This window comes from Gambusia affinis, linkage group LG04 (assembly GCF_019740435.1).
Source record: "Gambusia affinis linkage group LG04, SWU_Gaff_1.0, whole genome shotgun sequence".
Lineage (NCBI taxonomy): Eukaryota > Metazoa > Chordata > Actinopteri > Cyprinodontiformes > Poeciliidae > Gambusia > Gambusia affinis.
In genome coordinates, this window is record NC_057871.1 from 11,873,699 (window position 1) to 11,891,701 (window position 18,003).

General features: G+C 37.0%; 1 protein-coding gene across 6 annotated transcripts in view; it reads right to left on the reverse strand.

Annotated features, from left to right (window-relative positions):
• LOC122829274 (septin-9-like) overlaps nucleotides 1-18,003 on the reverse strand; it is a 79,068-nt gene continuing 61,065 nt past the window's right edge. For all 6 annotated transcript variants that reach the window (XM_044113706.1, XM_044113707.1, XM_044113704.1 and 3 more), the window contains 8 exons: nucleotides 12,067-12,198; nucleotides 11,830-11,911; nucleotides 10,411-10,548; nucleotides 6,604-6,721; nucleotides 6,292-6,387; nucleotides 6,052-6,148; nucleotides 3,136-3,187; nucleotides 1-1,657 (listed from right to left, as the gene is read on the reverse strand). In XM_044113706.1, the coding sequence (XP_043969641.1) occupies nucleotides 1,441-1,657; nucleotides 3,136-3,187; nucleotides 6,052-6,148; nucleotides 6,292-6,387; nucleotides 6,604-6,721; nucleotides 10,411-10,548; nucleotides 11,830-11,911; nucleotides 12,067-12,198 (932 nt within the window). In that variant the 3' untranslated portion in view covers nucleotides 1-1,440. The remainder of the gene's footprint in view (nucleotides 1,658-3,135; nucleotides 3,188-6,051; nucleotides 6,149-6,291; nucleotides 6,388-6,603; nucleotides 6,722-10,410; nucleotides 10,549-11,829; nucleotides 11,912-12,066; nucleotides 12,199-18,003) is intronic.

An 18,003-nucleotide genomic window follows, 5' to 3' on the forward strand; every position in this document is an offset into this window, starting at 1 on the left:
AACAGTAAAAATATCAATCTTTATTCTTTGAGATAGCATATCAAAGATAAAACCTTAACCTGAAATAGCATGACAAATTACACTGGAACTATACAACAGTAAACAAAGAGTTATTCAGTTACTTTTCTATAAGATACAATAGTTCTGTTAGCATTTGCTATGGAAAATAGTTCTGCTCAGGCTTGCAAAGTTGACGGAGAATGGCAGGTAAACTGGGCCTAGAAAACATCACTCGAGAATAAAAGTCATCAAAAATATTACATTTTAGCTGCTGCTGAAATGTATTTGCATCAAATTATTTGCAAGTGTTATTTTAAAATTTCATAGGCACATTTTTTTTTTCCACACACAAATGTAACAGAAATCCTGAATGAAAGTTTCATGAATTGGTAGGAATGTTTCCTCTTGCCAAAATAATTTCATAATCGACAGTGCAGTCCGACAAATATGATAAAACGTGCTATAGGAAAAACCATGACAACATTTTAAACCTAAAGTTATTATTAACTATCATTTATGGCCTATTACAAACTTCAGGAGTTAAAGTTGAATTATACGTACTACATTAAACAACAATTAGATAGCTACTCATAATTCAGCTCTATATGCAGTATGTGCTTCTCTTTAGAACAAAAACAAATGTATTTGGTTTACGGTCAGAAGAATGAACAAAACAACTGCATTGGACAAATGCACCTTATCTTATACAATTAATATTAGAACATTAACATAAGCCATAAAAATACAACAGTAAACAAGCAATGGAAAATGTAACACAGCTGATAACACAATACTATCGGAAATGCATTGACAAAGACAGTCTGGTTTGGCAATAAAGGGATTTGGAACATCCTAACATCATAAGGAGCTGCTCCACACTACTGTTGCATTCCGGATTTGTTTCACAGTGCAGAGGTGTCGACTATATCTTTACCCATAACAATGTAAACCTAACCTAACCCTAGTCCTATTTAACCTCAGTAACAATACAATACTATATACCACAGCACAAAACAGACCAGGCAAGTGGCACGGAAATATTTCTAGCTCAGAGCGCGGCCAGAATCGTCACACGTTGTACTTCATTTAAAATGATGCTGTTTCAACTGATCAGATGGCTTTCTGTCAGAGTTTGACTGAGGGTATATCTGCTCCCCGGAAGGAGTTTTTCCTTTAGTCGCTCCATGAACTGAAACTTTTAGTTTTAACTGTTTTACATCGCCATGTATTGCAGCAAGGATTTTTACTCGAAAATTTAATTATAGAGGAAAGAAGAAAAAAAATGACAGAAAATGTATCTTGTCCATCTGTGTGCTAAGAATGCTCTTCACAGCATCAGTGTGTATGCATGTTCTGTATAGATTTGGGCTTGTTCATGTAAACAAAGCATGTCTGAGTATATGCATTGTGCCTGATATAAACCGGTGCCACAGTTGACATCTACATCTCATGGGACAGGGCTTCATGTTGAGCAGCCACCCCATTGGCCTGTAGGGCAGAGGGCTGCTCCTCCAGCTGACCGTTGGCCTTTGGTTGAACCGCCAAATGGTCAGACGTCTGAGAGATGACATGGCCGTTGGATTCGTTTAGCCGACGGACGCGGTACGTCTCGTAGTGGATGCTCCCTGTGATGTCCTTGATGTTCTGCATGTGAGTCCTGCAAATGAGTAGGGATTATTTTAGCAGGTGAAAGTCTTTGTTTTTATTAGACAACATTTTGTTCTCCAGCTACAGTTCTGATGTGTTTACACACTCATACTGGGTGTGAAGGTCATATTGGGCTTTTAACACTTTAGAACTGCTCATTTCTTTTCCTACACAAAACGCCTGAGTGTTTCTTGGGTAAATAAAACAGCAACACTTTCAATCATTTTAACAATTTGAATAATCTGAATTGATTTGAGATATAATTCTGGCATAATTTCAGATGTATATTAAGCAACAACTGTTATGAGAGTTGGTGCACCCATTTAAATGGCAGAGATCAAGTTTTTAGGCAGCTCTGTTCAAATTTAAATAATCTAGCTGTTGTTTTGAAGTGAAAATGAAGAATTTGGACATCATCCTCCATTATTCCATCATCTATGTGTAATGCATCTCTACCTCTCTCAAATCCTTCAAACATACATGTTGTAACCAAACATCTGACAGAAAAACCATTTCTCCGACTGGGATTTGATTTGTCCATTTTAGTCGTGCTTGGATGATTTTGTTTATGCCAGGTTTTAAAAGAAGCCTCTTCTTGTCAGCAGCCTCTCAGTCGGTCCTGAGCACTTTCCAGTTTATGCTAGGTTTCACAATGACGTTCCTGGATTGTTCCTAAACATTCCCATCAATTACCTTCCATCAGTGTTTGGGTCAGATGAATAAAACTTGAACAAAGTTCGGTGTTCCAACAAGAAAAGGATCACACTAATGTCAAAACTGGTATTTAATTAATCAAACAGGTCAGTCTTAGGCTTCTGAAAAGACCACAATGTTAGCCTTAATGTTTGAGCAATGCTTCAAAGGCAGCCGGTCAATTTAAACAAACTCTAACTTGGTAAACAGGACTGGTCAACTATTTATCCAGAATTATGTCGACAGCTTGTTGGTGGAAACAAAATCATTATGCAACTTGCAAAGGAAACTATACAAGATATTTGTTTTGTTTATGCATAAGTTTGAGCCTGGGTTTAATAAAACCCAAGAGAAATTCTAATTCATGCACACATTTGTAGGTTTTTCTTTTTTACATTCATTCAAGTTGTTTGTTGCACAAAAATCAACTTGAAAAAACAAAAACGGTTAAACTATATTATTTAAAGCTCCAAATTAAACCTAAGACTGAAACTGTACCTGCTCTTTCACTTACCTAAATGATGCAGGCAACAACTTAAGAAAACCAATTCATGGACAAATCCTGAGATGTAACATTATACTAGCAGGCAATCGAAACATTTTAAAAAATTGAATTTCTTTTGATTCTTGCTGGAAGTAAAGCTTTATCGTTTCAGGAGAGTACCTACAATTACCTGAGCCCACAAAACATCTGAGTGTTTCTGACCTGGCAGGAGACTCAGCCCTGAACTCATTTTCATTTAAACCTTCATGAAAAGTCATGAAAAGAAAATAATAGCTGGCATGGATTCCCACCTGATGAGTAGATCTCGCAGGTAAGCAAACTCACAATGTGCAATGTTCTCAACTGCAAAGAGAGATAAAAAAAAATAATAGTGATAGGTGATTAAAACAATTCCGAATGTTGAAAATCCCTAAAACACCACAAGATGGCAGTGTTGGTCACAAGAAACAGAGGAAAATCACTGCTACCCTGAAATCTTCAGCAATTTTCTTAAACCAAGATAACATACTCCTCAATGGAGAGCGTTTAATAATTCCCATGTCTCCTCCACACTGGAGAACTTTAAAATGAGACGTTTTAACACACTCTCCATGACAAGTCACTAGTGCCTCCCTTTAGGGCCAACACATGTTGGAATTAGAGATTGTGTCAGAAGTTGAAAATGAAAAAAAAGGAGAGCACCATTTATGAAAAGCTTTGAAATACTGAGCAGGAAATTAAATTTGCTTTCAAAGGAGGAGAGGGGAGGAACTGCTCGGCCTGTGAGCTCTGATTAGAGGCATCAGGGGAATGTGCAACCCTAACTTGGCTGGCATCTATGCTGCTCTAGTCCTGCTTTAATCTACCACATTTAAACTTCAATAATATAAACAATTTCTCCCTTTTGAATGATATATGAAGACTTCAACTACCAAATCTTTCTGAAATCTCCAGTAGGTTCAACTCTCCCACAGGTTTCAGCTATTGCTTTATCTGCCTCCGTTCAGCTTCCTTGAAGTGTTGAGAGAATCTAAAATGTAATTAATTTGTCAGAAATGTCTTTGCTCAAAAAGGGAGACGCTCGTTTCCGACATGAAAAATCTTTAAAGAATTGTTCAGGATTTTTTAAGTGAGGTTATGTTAAAAGGTTAGAGAAAGTTCATATCTTGCCTGGAGTGAATGTTTAGTCTCAAACATTTTATAGCAATTACAGTGAACACTAATTTAAGGACATTTGCTGAAATTATGTTTGTATTAAACAGTTATTCACACAGAATCTAAAAGAAAATGCACCTCTGTCCATTAAACGTCTTTATTATATAATTTACATTTGGCTTTCTAAAGAAATAAATAAGTGAAATATAATGCTAATTAGTGTGTTTTGGCTTAAAAACACACTTTGGTGCAGCTACACGGATCTTAACACCACCTTAAGCTTCTCAAAGTTTATTCACAGGTTTTTACCCCACTACTAAAATCTGTGTTTAAACCAAATTGTGTTAATGTAAACTGTCTCAAGATGAATAGGTGACAATGGCTAGTTTAAACAGAATATCTTGATTATTATTCCTTAAGCAAACTACACTCAATCGGTTTTACGATAGAAACTCTTGAAGAGTTTGTGGGAAAGGCTGAATGTCAGACATTAAACTTCTTTTCAACAGAGTATTTCTTAAATAAATAATAAATAACTTTCAGCATAAACTCTGATTACTCTGACCAGAAATTGCTTACATATTTAGATCTCTTTACATTTCACTCAGGAATATCACCTCCTTCCTCTACTTCCTGTGTAAAAATTATTATTATTTTTTTTAAATCACCATTCAGTACAGACATGACAGTAGCTCAAAGGTTTTTAAAATTGCTTTAATATAAACAACTGTGTTGTTTTTGAGGGGGATGTTATTAGCTTTAGCCTTTAGCTAACATGGATTTACACTAAATTCAGACACCAATTATCCTCTTAGAACGTTTTAACAAACCCTCACTTCAAAATTCACACATTTTCCCTTTAATCCAATATAATTGTGACAAATACTTTCTCTTCAATTTATATACATTTCTGCCTATACGGTAGCTTGTGACTTGTATCCTATTCACGAAGCAACTTGCATTTCTAGTATGCCTCTGTTCAGCATCTGCACATTTTAATGTATTAAGCTGTATTAGAGAACCAGATGCTATGTTTCTGTGAACCAAGTAATGTAAAAAACATGTGTAAATCAGAGTTTTTGAAAACCCATAAAAAGAGCTTCATTTAAATGTGGGGAAATGCCAGTTCAGGACACACTCCCATCTAAATTGACAATGTCAGACAAAAAAATGTAAAACAACCACACACCAAATTACAAGTGCACTTGTTTTTAATAACTTTACTGCTGTTCTTTGTTCACATGATCTTAAAAAGGAGGAAAGTCTCTTGTTTTTCTTTTCAGAGAAACCCATGTAATCTGTCTGTAGTATCTGTGCAACAAATGGCTAGACAGCTCAGCCACATGTAAAAGCTGCAATATGTTATTTTCCACAGTTTAAAATACTTCAGAAAGAGTATAGACCATGGGTTTCTTTGTAGAGCAGCTTCACCACGTTGGTGAGCGCTGTGGTAAGTGACTAAGAAGAATGTGAGTCGCTATGCTATTTATTTCAATAAAATAGCAGTTATAACATGTGAGTGGGGTAAACAGGTCTAATCAAACAGAAAGGTGCTAATTCTTTAACTAACATGTTTTTTTTCTCTGTCGGAAGCTTAGCCAAACAGTATGGTGGGTCCGGTTGCCTTGGAGTGTCATGTCAAATTTCCTTGACAAAAGGAAAATTAAATCAACACTTTCAATGCGATCATCCAGGACCGGCATCCAAGACTGGTCAAGGAAGTCCCCTCAGTTATTTGCAATTCCACGATCGCAGAAATTCACACAGAAATCAGCAAATCCCCATAATTGTAATGCTAATGCATAATTTTGAGTTTATGGCAGATATTTTCAAATATGGTCAAATACATTGCTACACTAGACTACTGAATCAGACTTACTTGACGTCAAGTAGATATTAATATGTCAAGTAACAAAAATCAAGATATTCTTTAAAGAAAAAAAAGATTTGTTTCCAATCTGTGCGCTTGTTATTTTTTTCCTCATCTTTTTTCCTCTTTTATATACATATCCTGCAAGAGGTAAAAAAATAAAAAATCCTGTGTGTACCGAGAGGGACTCATGTTCTATTACCTTCAATGGTGCCCCATTTTGTTTTTCTTCCCAGAAGCCTCTTCCCATTCACCTGGTACTCCTGGTCACTGCCCACCACAGCAAAAGGGATCATCTCCTGATTTGGGCCAGAACACACACCGATTAAATTTTTTATACTTGTCAAGGTTTGTATTTAGTTTTTTTCCCCGCATAAAAACAGACAGTAGGCCAAAACCATCATGTTTCAGGTAAGTTTTATCCATCTGAATTTAAACTCACCCTGATTTTGTCATTGATCATTCTGTCCTCCGCATCTTCATCAAACTCTTTCTGCGGATAGACGTCGATCCCGTTGGCTCGCAGTTCTTCCCTGATCTACACGCAGCAAGAGAGAAAAACACAAAGTTAGATCTGCTAAAGTTTCACAATATATTATGGACAAGCTATTTAATATCAGCTGAGATTTTAATCATCAGTGAGCACAAGTCTTTCATCTGAAAGAGACTGCACACATGGTTGCATCTTTATTTTCTCGTATGTGATGCAGCTCAAAAGGTAGGAAACATCTAAGCACATTCAAACATTTCTCACCGTCTGTTTAAAGCTGTCCCTCTCCTCCAGGGTCAGTGTGTCAGCCTTGGCGATGACCGGGACGATGTTGACCACTTTGCTGAGACGCCTCATGAATTCCACATCCAAAGGTCTAAGGCTGCAGGATGATTATAGAGAAACTTGAGTGTGAATAATTTCCCGTTTCCCTCTGTCGTACAAAGTAAAGATTCACTTTAAAAGGATTTGACGTAATGAAACAAAACAACCGCAAGGGGGCAGTAAATGTATTTCCTAAAGCTATCCGCTCTGATACAACTCTCAGTCACATTGAGGAATATGCCTCAAAACCTGTTTTAACAGCAGCTTTTATCGTTGATAATATCAATGTGTTTTATTAGATTTTGAAATTGTAAAATGGAAGCAAAATATGATTTTTTTTTTTTAACATTTGACAAAAGTCTGAGAAGTGTCATGTGGATTTATCTTAACCACTCCCAGTCAGAGGACTTACATCACACCTGCAAGTTTTTGTCTATCAATTTTATCTTGTCACAGATTTATTCTTCCATGGGTCCATGCTCCATCTCTTTGTCCAGGAACAAGGGTGCATTAAAGGTGATGTGTTTGTTATCTGACCATTTGGATGACTGAATGCAGTTGATTGTATTTGGAGTCATTTGTCAGTGGTTGAATACATCTGCACACCACACTTTTCTGATCATTTGAGAAAGTTTTTTCTTTTTTTGGCTTCACAACTTAAAAAAAAAAAAAAATATATATATATATATATATATATATATATATATATATATATATATATATATATATATATATATATATATATATATATATATATATATATATATATATATATATATATATATGTCTGTTTATCACATAAAATTCCAATTAAACACACTGAAGTTTGAGATTGTTAAAGGATAAAATGTGAAAATATTTAAGAACTATGAATCCTTCTGCAAGCCACAGTTGATAGGAACGTTATGCTCTTAGGCTTGTTAGATTTTCTATGTTTTATTTTTTTAATTTCATCTCAGCTTTGCCTGCAGCTGATCCTTCACACAGACTCCCTTCATGCAGTCTGCTCTGCCCTTCAATTAGCCTCGGCTGAGCCGAGCCAGCCTGCCTCAAACTCCCAGGGGCGGATTGTAGGGCAGGCCTGACTCGCTCTCCACACAGACCGATGGGCATATCAGCCTTGAAACATGATGAAACACTGGTGAACATGTGTTCCACAAAGCATGGAAAGCAGAGAAAGGAAACAGAGCAGCACAAAGTTAAAGAGAGATGAGTGATGCAGTCCATCAATGCCCTGGGGAAAGAAAGATACAAACACAAAGACAAAAAGGATGAAACATCTAAATCAAAAGATGAGTACAGGAGGATTCAGGTTGGTGGGAAGTGATCAGTCAGTTGATTCTGAGTCCAATTATTGTATTGTAATGGCTGAAAACAAGTAGAAACAAAAATAAACAAGCACACACGACATGACTGAGCATTTCCGAATCCTTTTAACGGCACACGTCATTTTTCCATAACATGTGTCAGGGCAAGAAATATAAACAAAACAATGTGCATGCAGGATCCCTTTACATGTGTCCTCTTGTATGCATGCAATAACTCAGTGGCTGCAGTGATGAAAGAAATGGTAGACAGGTTGAAAACAGCTCAGTGATCACACTAAGTGTAAAGAAAATGACTTGAAAGCAAACCACCATCCTCCTCTACTGTAACTGATCAGAAGGCAGTTCTAAGCTGACAGGAATCAGAGAGCAAACACTGAAATTGAAGTAAAAGCTGCTCTGCTTGGAGGGGGGTTCTGTTGAGGCTTTCATTGAAAATAGTATTTGATGCCAAGACTGTTGTATTTCTGCTTCAGTAGCCCCATATCTTTCATCTGAAATCTATACATGCAACTTTGCAGCAGATTCCTCTCAGACTACTTCTCTACAAGTTAGGATTTTCTAAATCTGAAGAAGTTTAAGATACTAAGCACACTCCATGTCTTAAGGAGAAGGAGTTTTAAAGTAGCTCATTCTAGTTCATCTCCTGGCTCGGTATTCAAAAGCTTCCAAGAATCTCTTGGACCATATCTGTGTCAGCGATTTAATGCTACCAAAGGTTTTGTATTTAATGGGTCAGCTGCACTGTGAAGCATGCATGTCCTCCTTTATTTCTCTTCTGGCCAGACTTGCTGCAATATCTAGACACTAGACAGCTGTGTTTCAGCCTTGAAATGATTCGTCGATATATTCTAAACTAGAGCGATACATTTGACAAGATCTGGAAACTTTTTTTTTTTTTTATCCTGAGCACTTTTAACACTTTTAAATCCAAACAATTTCATCTGTCACATAGGTCATCTATATTCACTTCTGGGACTGTCACCCTGAACAGAAAATAATCTTATTTCCTTTTCTACTAACCCGCCACCCCTTTTTGATATTTCTGCATATTGAACAAGATGACATCCAGCTCAACAACATTTGGGATGAGCTCAAAGAAATGCAAATGCAAAAAATCTTAAATGTTATGGTGAAATTGTAGCTGGTAACAGTAGTTTGTGAGTCAGATGCTTTAAACCTGGACACAATGAATCCAAGCATACATGGCCTCCCCAAAGCCTTGATCTCAATCATTTAATCTTTATGGGCGATGATCAAAAGCAGAGTCCATGCCAGAAAACTAACCAACTTGAAAGAGCTCTACTATTTATGATAAGGAATGTTGTAAAGTAGCTGAAAAAGTCAGAACCTTGTTCACAGACACAAAAATGTGTTGCCAAAGAACATTCAACCAATGGGTGTAATGTATGTGACCCTGCAAGTAGAATTCGAGTCTTTGTGGATTTTTGTGCGTTAAAATAAAATTGTGAACCCAATTGGTGTTTTTCTTAAATTACTTAAGACCACTTGCTGAATCAAATTAACAGTTCAAATGCATTTCAGCCCAAAAAATTAAAATTAGATTCCTGCTCATAACTAAAAATGTCACTGTATTTTCAGTGGGGTGTGGGTTTCTTGTTAGACATAATTTACAAATCTTTAAAGTAAATAAAATGTACCACCCATTCAGAAGACATTTTCATAATGCCATAATAACTTGGAAGGCAGTCCATATTCATAACAAATGAGTAATGACACCCACACAATACCACAACTGTGCCCCACATGACAGCTCTACCTAAACTCCTCTTACCAAACACACGGTCCCAGAAGCAGCAGCTGTGGCATCATGGCTCATTGCTGAGGGGTTCTGTCAAGAATACGTACATGTTTCCCCCACAGCTGCAAAAAGAATCTGTTTTGTAAGCGAACAACTGTGGAGCTCTTGGTGCATAACAGGGAAGCAGCATTGGATGGGTCTGTCTTAGTTACTGACTGAAAAGTATATTGTTATAACAATACTTTCAGATTTTATTTTATTTTATTTTTCTTAAACTCTGCTCCCACAGACGACGGAAAGAGATTTTCTTTGACCACAGTCTAGTAAAACAGCATCTGCTCATAATTTTTAAACCACCCGGTTTTGCATAGTTCTTTTTAATCAGAGACTTTTAAACAGAGAAATGGTCAAAAGGGTCTTGTTAACATTTTTTTTTAAAAGAAAAAGCTCAGGGAGGGATTATTTTCCCATGAAATCATAAGAGTGGTGGATGAAACTGAGAAACTGACAGGGCTGCGGACACACAGGCGGTCAGAGGAGATTCCGAAGAGGCCTGAGTCATCTCAGAGGTCATTTGAGGGAAATGTGAACCAATTGGTGGATGTGGGTGTGGGATGGGGGGCTGAAAGCGGAGCCAATCGTTTTAGGAGGCAATCTTACCAGTGCCCTGTGGGAGGTATGAAGTATATGCAGCAGTGAACCCTCGAGTCTGGGATCCTTTTCTTCCTGTTGATGTTGATTTCCTCCTGCAGGTAGGCTTCATACTGGTCATTGATGAACTTCATGATGGGCTGCCAGCTGAAGTACGAGTGTAAAAATGAGTTGTTTAGCTGGCAAACATGAAAACATCTTGCTATAATGTTTATTTACATTCTTCAAAACTTAAGATGTCGGAAATGATCTCACTGGACTTATTTCAAGCAGTTCTTAAAGATTGGCAACAAGATTCCATGAAACTGTGTCACTGTTTTTATATTGTTTTTATGGTTTTATACTTGTGTATATGTATTACTTGTTTTTTCTTGTAACCAGGTTGTTATGTATTGCAAATCTTTTTGCCCAGGTCCCTCTTGAAAATGAGATCTAGATCTCAACAGGGTTTACCTGGTTAAATAAAGGAAAATGAAAAAAAAAAAAACCTGAAAAATGCTTTCCAAGTTACATTTGGTGGCTTTGAAATATTTCACTAAGATTTAGGCCAACACAAAGTTCTATTTCACAGAACAGTATAAAATGAACTGTTCCGCAAAGGCCTTACTGGTTTGTTAAAGAACAAGAGAGAATAAACAGCATGATGAAGATCAGGGAAAACAGCACAGAAAATTGTGGAAAACTTTAAAGCAAGGTTAGGTCATAAAGCAATCTCACAAGAGAACTACAAACCCACTAATACTTGACTGTCCAACTAAACTGACCAGGAAAGGAGAGCTTAAATCAGGGAAGCAGCCAATAAATCAATGGTGACACTGGAGGATCTGTAGAAATCCAGAGCTCATGTGGGAGAATCTGTTAAAACAACTATGTGGCGTCTACCCCACAGATCTGACCTTACACAGACAAATGTTAAGTAGAAATCAGTTGGAAGTAGCAAACATGTGGAAGAAGAAGCTTAACTGAGATGAGACTGACATTCAAGATTTTAGCCAAAGTGCAAAGAGCTAAGTCGGATGGAAAACTGTGAAACATGGTGTTGGACTGATCATGCTGTGGGGCATTTTTATTCAGCAGAGACATGGAAGATGGTCAGAATTAATGAAGAAATTAATTACATTTTCCAAGGGTTTTAAACTTCCACTCTTGAATAAAGGCTGAAAATGGGGGAGAGTTTCACGTTCCAGCAGAACGACGACTATGAACTACAAAAGGCATGTTGAGATAAAAGAACAGGCTTTTGGTGGAATGGCCCAGTCGCTAATTTATGTTGGTCTATATCATAAAATCCCAAATTAAATAACCTGAGGCTTGTTGCTGCAGCATCAAAAGTGTGATAAAGTATTTTAATAACATTTATTTTTATTTGATGGAACGTGCAGTAATGAGTAACCAAACATAGTCATGGAGGGAACTGACTTCACTCACCAGTTTTCGTTGTTGATTTGATCTCCAAAACCAGGAGTGTCAATAACCGTCAGCTTCATCCTCACTCCCTTCTCCTCAATGTCTAAACAAAAACAAAACAATTTCCTTGTCAGGGAATAATTATGTTGATGAAAACACAATAGCCCATATGGAGAAAAGAAAAACACACTGCATAATTAATAGGACCATATGTGCATTGTAAATGCTGTGGGCTGTTAAACTTGAATATAGGCCAACCGTGACTGATGGATTTAATTTCAACCGTCTTGGGGATCCTCTCCTCCGGGTTGGACTGCACCGATTTATTACGGCTCACCTTGGATTTGAACAGTGTGTTCATCAAGGTGGATTTCCCCAGGCCGCTTTGCCCTGAAAAACAAAAACACAAACAAGCAAGAAAGTCAGATTCCCATCTGTTTTTTTGTTTTCTCTTTCACAAGGATGCAAATGCATTCCCTTAAATTCAACTTTTTGTATGCTTAACCCAAAAAGCCTGGACAAATCATTAGATCAGAGGTATGGGGTGTAGCGTGTGGGTGTGTGTGTGTGTGTCTGCATATTTAAGAGGACGAGGATCGCAAGCTTGAAGCTGCAAGGTCATAAAAGCAACCTGTGGGAGCTTGGAGGAGAGATGTTTTCTACAGACCACACACAACAGAATCATCACCCACCAAGGGATGGATATGATGAATAAAACCTGGCTGTCTTTGTGATACATTGTTAACTCAACAGAAATTCCACATCTTGAAGGGAGGAAGAGAAGCACTTTAACATGGTTCAGTTTTTCTAGTCATTTTCACGCTGTAGTTGAGGAACCACAAAGAATGAGACTAGTAGTGTAAGAAATATTTGTTTTTAATCCAGGGAACTGACATTGAGGGAATTTGTCCCTGAATGCTCCCTCAGCCCAGTGCAGATGGTTAGAAGAACCTTAGCTAAAACAGCATCACTGTTGGACAGCGTCTCCCATCTAATGCACGAAGCTGTTACTGAAATGGAGAGACTACTGCATTGTTGTTGCACAAAGCAGCTTTATCGCAGATCTTCCCGGCCAGCAGCTGTTAGACTTTATAACCATCACTGCTCACCACAAACTCGATATGTCTTTAGAGCTTTGCTGTTATTTTCTACATCCCATTTTGCAGTTTTTTTCACTTCTTGTGTCTACATATACATGAATAGACAAACAAAACTGGTATCTGAAAACAAGATGAGAAGATGTCTCCTTGTTTGCATTTTTTTTTTAAATATAATAAAGGTTTCATAAAACTTCAGATGTATTTTAAGCAATCATATTTAACTAATTTGAAATAATACAGTTCAGGTTCAAACAACCAGATGCTGACAAAAAAAAAAAGCCTTATAATAGCGACACACCCTAATTTAGCATTAAACACGGTTATGGTAACAGATCCAGTGTATGTCAATCTTGAAAAACTCTTAGAAAAGTAAAAGGCCTCATGCAAAAAAAAATGAATTTAAAAACAAAATCTTTATAAAGAAAAAATTAAAATACGAAACATGAAGATGTAAATTTCTTATAACCATTTCTCTTCCTTCTTTAAAAGAAAACACAGCATGCACAGGCAAAACCCGTATTGAGGCTGCAATATTTCTGCTTAACATGTGGTTCAACAGGAAGTAAGCCTCTCGAAATATAAAAAAACTGAATTCCACAATAAGGTTACCCCAAACTAACATTAAGCTTACTTACTGAAGAATAAAGAAAAAAAGGCATTGCACAAATTATTCTCCTCGTCAACTTCTCCTCATGTGTCCAGCCATATATTTCTAAAATGTTTGCCCTGCGTAACAGGCAACCCAATATATGGGAGGTTGTTTTAAGTCAATAATTTCTTAATATTAATGAAAAAGCGCCAGTTCCACTAGCAGATTATTTTCCTTATAACACGGGAAAAAATCTGCCAGTGGAACAAGTACTTTTTAAAATCAATATTAAGGAATTATTGACCTAAAATAATCTTCTTTATCTTGCTGAAAGTTATTTTTTCACTCATTTCATGTGTACTAAGATACATACACACTTAAGACTAGACCAAAACTACTTGGTAAGATTTTGTGTTTTTGCAGTGTTCGTGCAATCATGTACCAAATACAAAGGTTTTAGTGGAGTGCAAAATTATGCCTTAGGAATGTAGCTTTGTTTAAAATGAACTTTTACACAAACTCAGCCTTTTTCCTCCTCTTTGTCATCAGGCCCTGTGGGAGTCAACTGTCATGTGGAGCTTTGCCAACTTAGTAGGTCTTCTGTTGCACCCAGGGTGACACTTGTCCTTTTACACCAACTTCACATTCAGGCCACTCGGTGAATTCGTCCTCCAGCACATGCTCACATTTCCGTAGCCTCTGTCACAGACACACTCACACTGGAGCGTATTAGCTGAAGTCAGCAAGCAGAAGGTGGGGCGGTGTGGGGGGGTTCAGAAAATACTCTGTCTGAATGCCACAAGACTACAGGAGCAAGACGAAGACCACAGCTGTTCTAACCTTTAAAATGACCCGACTCTGACTCCCTGAAAAACCTTTGCTTCTATCCTCGGTCCATTCTTCACAGGACTTGTCATACTTTAATTAACACTCTGGTGTTATCACAATACCAAGCATCACTCTCAAGCATCTACAGGTAACGGAGCACAAGAATTGAGTCATTTTTCCCAGGATTCTTTGAACCAAACACAAATGGCAAGTAAGAACCAGCCTGACTGTGAGAAACTGGACTCCCATGATGCACTTAGGTACGTATCTGCTAACACTTGGTCCAAGGAATCTGACACTATAACTGTTGCGTTGTACATTTGCTCACTCTATAAGAATTCGACGTGGAATCACAAAGTTACTGTCGGTTCTTTTTTCCATCTACTGCTGCATAAATCATATTTTCAGCAGTTGCACAACATTTTATTTCACCACATAAGTTTTGAATTTTCCTTCAGGTGTCAGAGCGCTGCAAGTGTGTACATGCCAGCTGTTTATAGGGTTGTGTAGTCTGCGTACCACATGCAATATAAATTGAAATTATGCCAAAAATCACTTAATTACATTGATGTAATCACATTGATGTCAGTAATACATGCAAATTCTTTGTGTGTGATTACTTAAAACCCCCCCAAAAAAAAAACCAAACTGCATCATTTTTGACTGGACCAGTAGTACTATAAACACCCTCCATGGTGTTCTGGTTCTCCTCTCTGCATCTTTTTTTCCCTCTTTTTTTACTAGTACACAAACTGTGTTTTCTTCCTTGGAAAAACACAGTTTATGTTGCAGATCCTTGCTTGTCATGCCAAGAGATTCCTTTTGGAGCCGATGCTTCACCAACATGTGAGCACAAACTGCTGCCCTCCAGGGAAAGCTGATTGCATTCAATAGAAAGTCTCAGCGTCAACAAAATCAAAGCATAAAAAAACATGATTGTGTTGCCAACTCACTCGCTAAGTTAACTTTGAACCTTATGGATGTCCCATCATTGCATATGGGCAATATATTTCTAGACAAAGATTACATCAGAGGGACTCCACGCATGCAACCAAGCATGGGTGGATCAAAACTGTGGTCTATAACATTGCTTTCAAAACGTTGTGTATTAGTTTCCTATTTCAAAGTCCAACAAGTTAAAACCCGTCATTGTTAAATGAGCGTTTTGCAGATTTTGAGTGGAATTGGGAGAGAGGGCAAAATCCCCCAAGATGTCCACTTATCAAAAACAGAAATCTTAAGGTTTGTTCCCCCAAAACCTCTGGGCCCAAAGCCACTGCCTTGGTAAACATTTAGCAAAAGTCTGGGTCAGTGTGTACAACAGGAACAAGTTAACTCAGGGTATACTGACTTGGGTTTTGGTATACATTCTGCCTGGAAAACCTTTAGTTATTGCCTTTCAATGAATGTGGCTCTAAGATGTGGCACTGACTGTTTCGGAATATCCCTTAACAGAAATGGCAATCTGTTATTTTCATTTTCAGCAGGATATGAAAATGGGTAAAAATTTTCATATCCTGCTCATGCCTCAATGGGTAAATAGGCTGTCATAAAATTAAGACTGACTGAATGACAGATATGGATGTATACAAATGCAATGTGGGGATAAGGTTATCAAAAGTGGACGAGATGCAGTTTTCTTTTCCCACTTGTCATTTTACATCTCAAAGCTTTAATTAATTTTATTGGGATTTTTATTTTTTTTTTATATTTAGCTGAAATAACACCCTGAAGTAAAATCCAGTACAATATGCTGCCTTTAAAAGTCACCAAACTAGTATATACTCCGAGTTAGAAAAAAATAAAAAATACAGCTGCTCTGTGAAGACCTTAAGGTTTTCTAAAGAATGTAAGTGAAGAAACAGCTGCAAGAAGACCATTGGCTACAAGTACTTTTGCAGGACTCTGTATGAGAACAGACAATTTCAAATGCTTTTAAATGCAGTAAAGTAATTGTTAGATGACTACTGCTGTTCCCAAAGTATTTTTTGGCCATTGCATTTTTTATTTTTTATTTTTTTGCCTCCAATGACAAAGAAACAGAAGGTAAATGAAATTTGTTTCAAACACAATAAATTTAGACTGGCAAAAATTGAAAACAGTACCAACATTTTTAACTTGTGCTCTTTCTTGCCATTAGCAGACAACTGTTTATGAAAATTGACACAAATAGATGCATACACAGACTTGATGGAGCGGCTTGATTCATATTGTCTTACAGTCACAGTCAGTATAAGAGCTGCTGATGCGAACACTTCAACTTGTCAGACTAATTGTCCCTCTGAGGCCCATAGTTTCTTTTCATCCACTCAAGCTGCTTTGTTTATTTGGTACACCATGAATACAAAAACAAAAAGAAATCATGTGGATGAAGGGGCCAGGCTGGCAGTTCCTCTAAGAAATACTTAGAAAAACACATTAGAAAATGTTCAAAGACAGTAATGAGAAAAATAATTATGTAATTTCTGACTATGGTTTCGCATGTCTCTTTACTGAGCTACCAGTTCTTACTGTTACTGCATAAAATGGATGTTTTATATGTTATATTGTTTTTTTCTTAATGAGGGTAAACACCACACATTTGGGAGTAATAAAAGCGTCAAGCTCTCTTAGATCCATCTGTGTCAGTTTAGATTTCAGATCAGTCTCTTGTAACATGCAAACATAATCAAATTTAGAGTCTAGTTTCTGCTTGTGCTTGATAAAAATCTAAACAATCAGCGATTACATCATTTCACAAACCAGAGCAAAATCTACTTTTTTCCCTTAAATTTATCTTCTTTTTCCATAGACAATCCATGTCAAAATTTTGTGGCTGATTTCTGATCGCTGGTTTTTGTCGGTGTTAGACTTGCCAGTATCAATTTCTTTAAAACAATCTGATTCATATTTAAGAATCATAATGAATAGAAATGTGTTTTTGTGATTAGTATTAATATTTATATTAGGGCCAGAGGTGATGTCAGAAAGTAAAGACCAAATATTTATGGAACTGACATTTCAAATAATTGTAGCATGTTTAGCATGAATGTTCGCAAATAGCTCACCATAGCCTGGAGAAAAAGCGTAGGCCAGTTTCCAGGATCAATGTATACCACACCTTTAAAAAGGAGCTAATCTCTTGAAACCACAATACTTTTCATAAAACACTTTTCTTATGGTTTACATTTGGATTAGGGCTAGATTGATGCCACCCGCGGCCACTCTCATTTCTGCTGTTTATACAGAAGTAGGTCAGCTGTTTGCAAAGTCATGCCATGGGAAGTAAAGGAGCACCTCCCATTCGTGTTATTAAGATAAGGCTTTTCTGAAATGCAATGGACATGCTAAGAAGACAGAACTACATATTTAGTGAGCAGGAATGAAGGCTAGGCAAGTAAGCCGATAGCCTGGCTAAAGTAAACAAGCTAATTACCCAGTTTTAGCTTGTTAGAAGAGCAGAGCAGCAATTTGCAAATTTACTAAAAACTTGCACTAAATTCAGTGGGTGTTTAGTCCATGTTTTACTTCAGTCTTCCATAATTGCTCATCACTCAACCAGAAGTAAGCTTACAGAGAAATGTAAATGTGCATCACTACTTGTGATGGAAGTTGAAATCAGATTTTCATTTTGGAAGTTTTTTTCTTACAGAAGAAAAAAACTTCCATAATTTGTTAAATCATTGTCACGAGAAAATA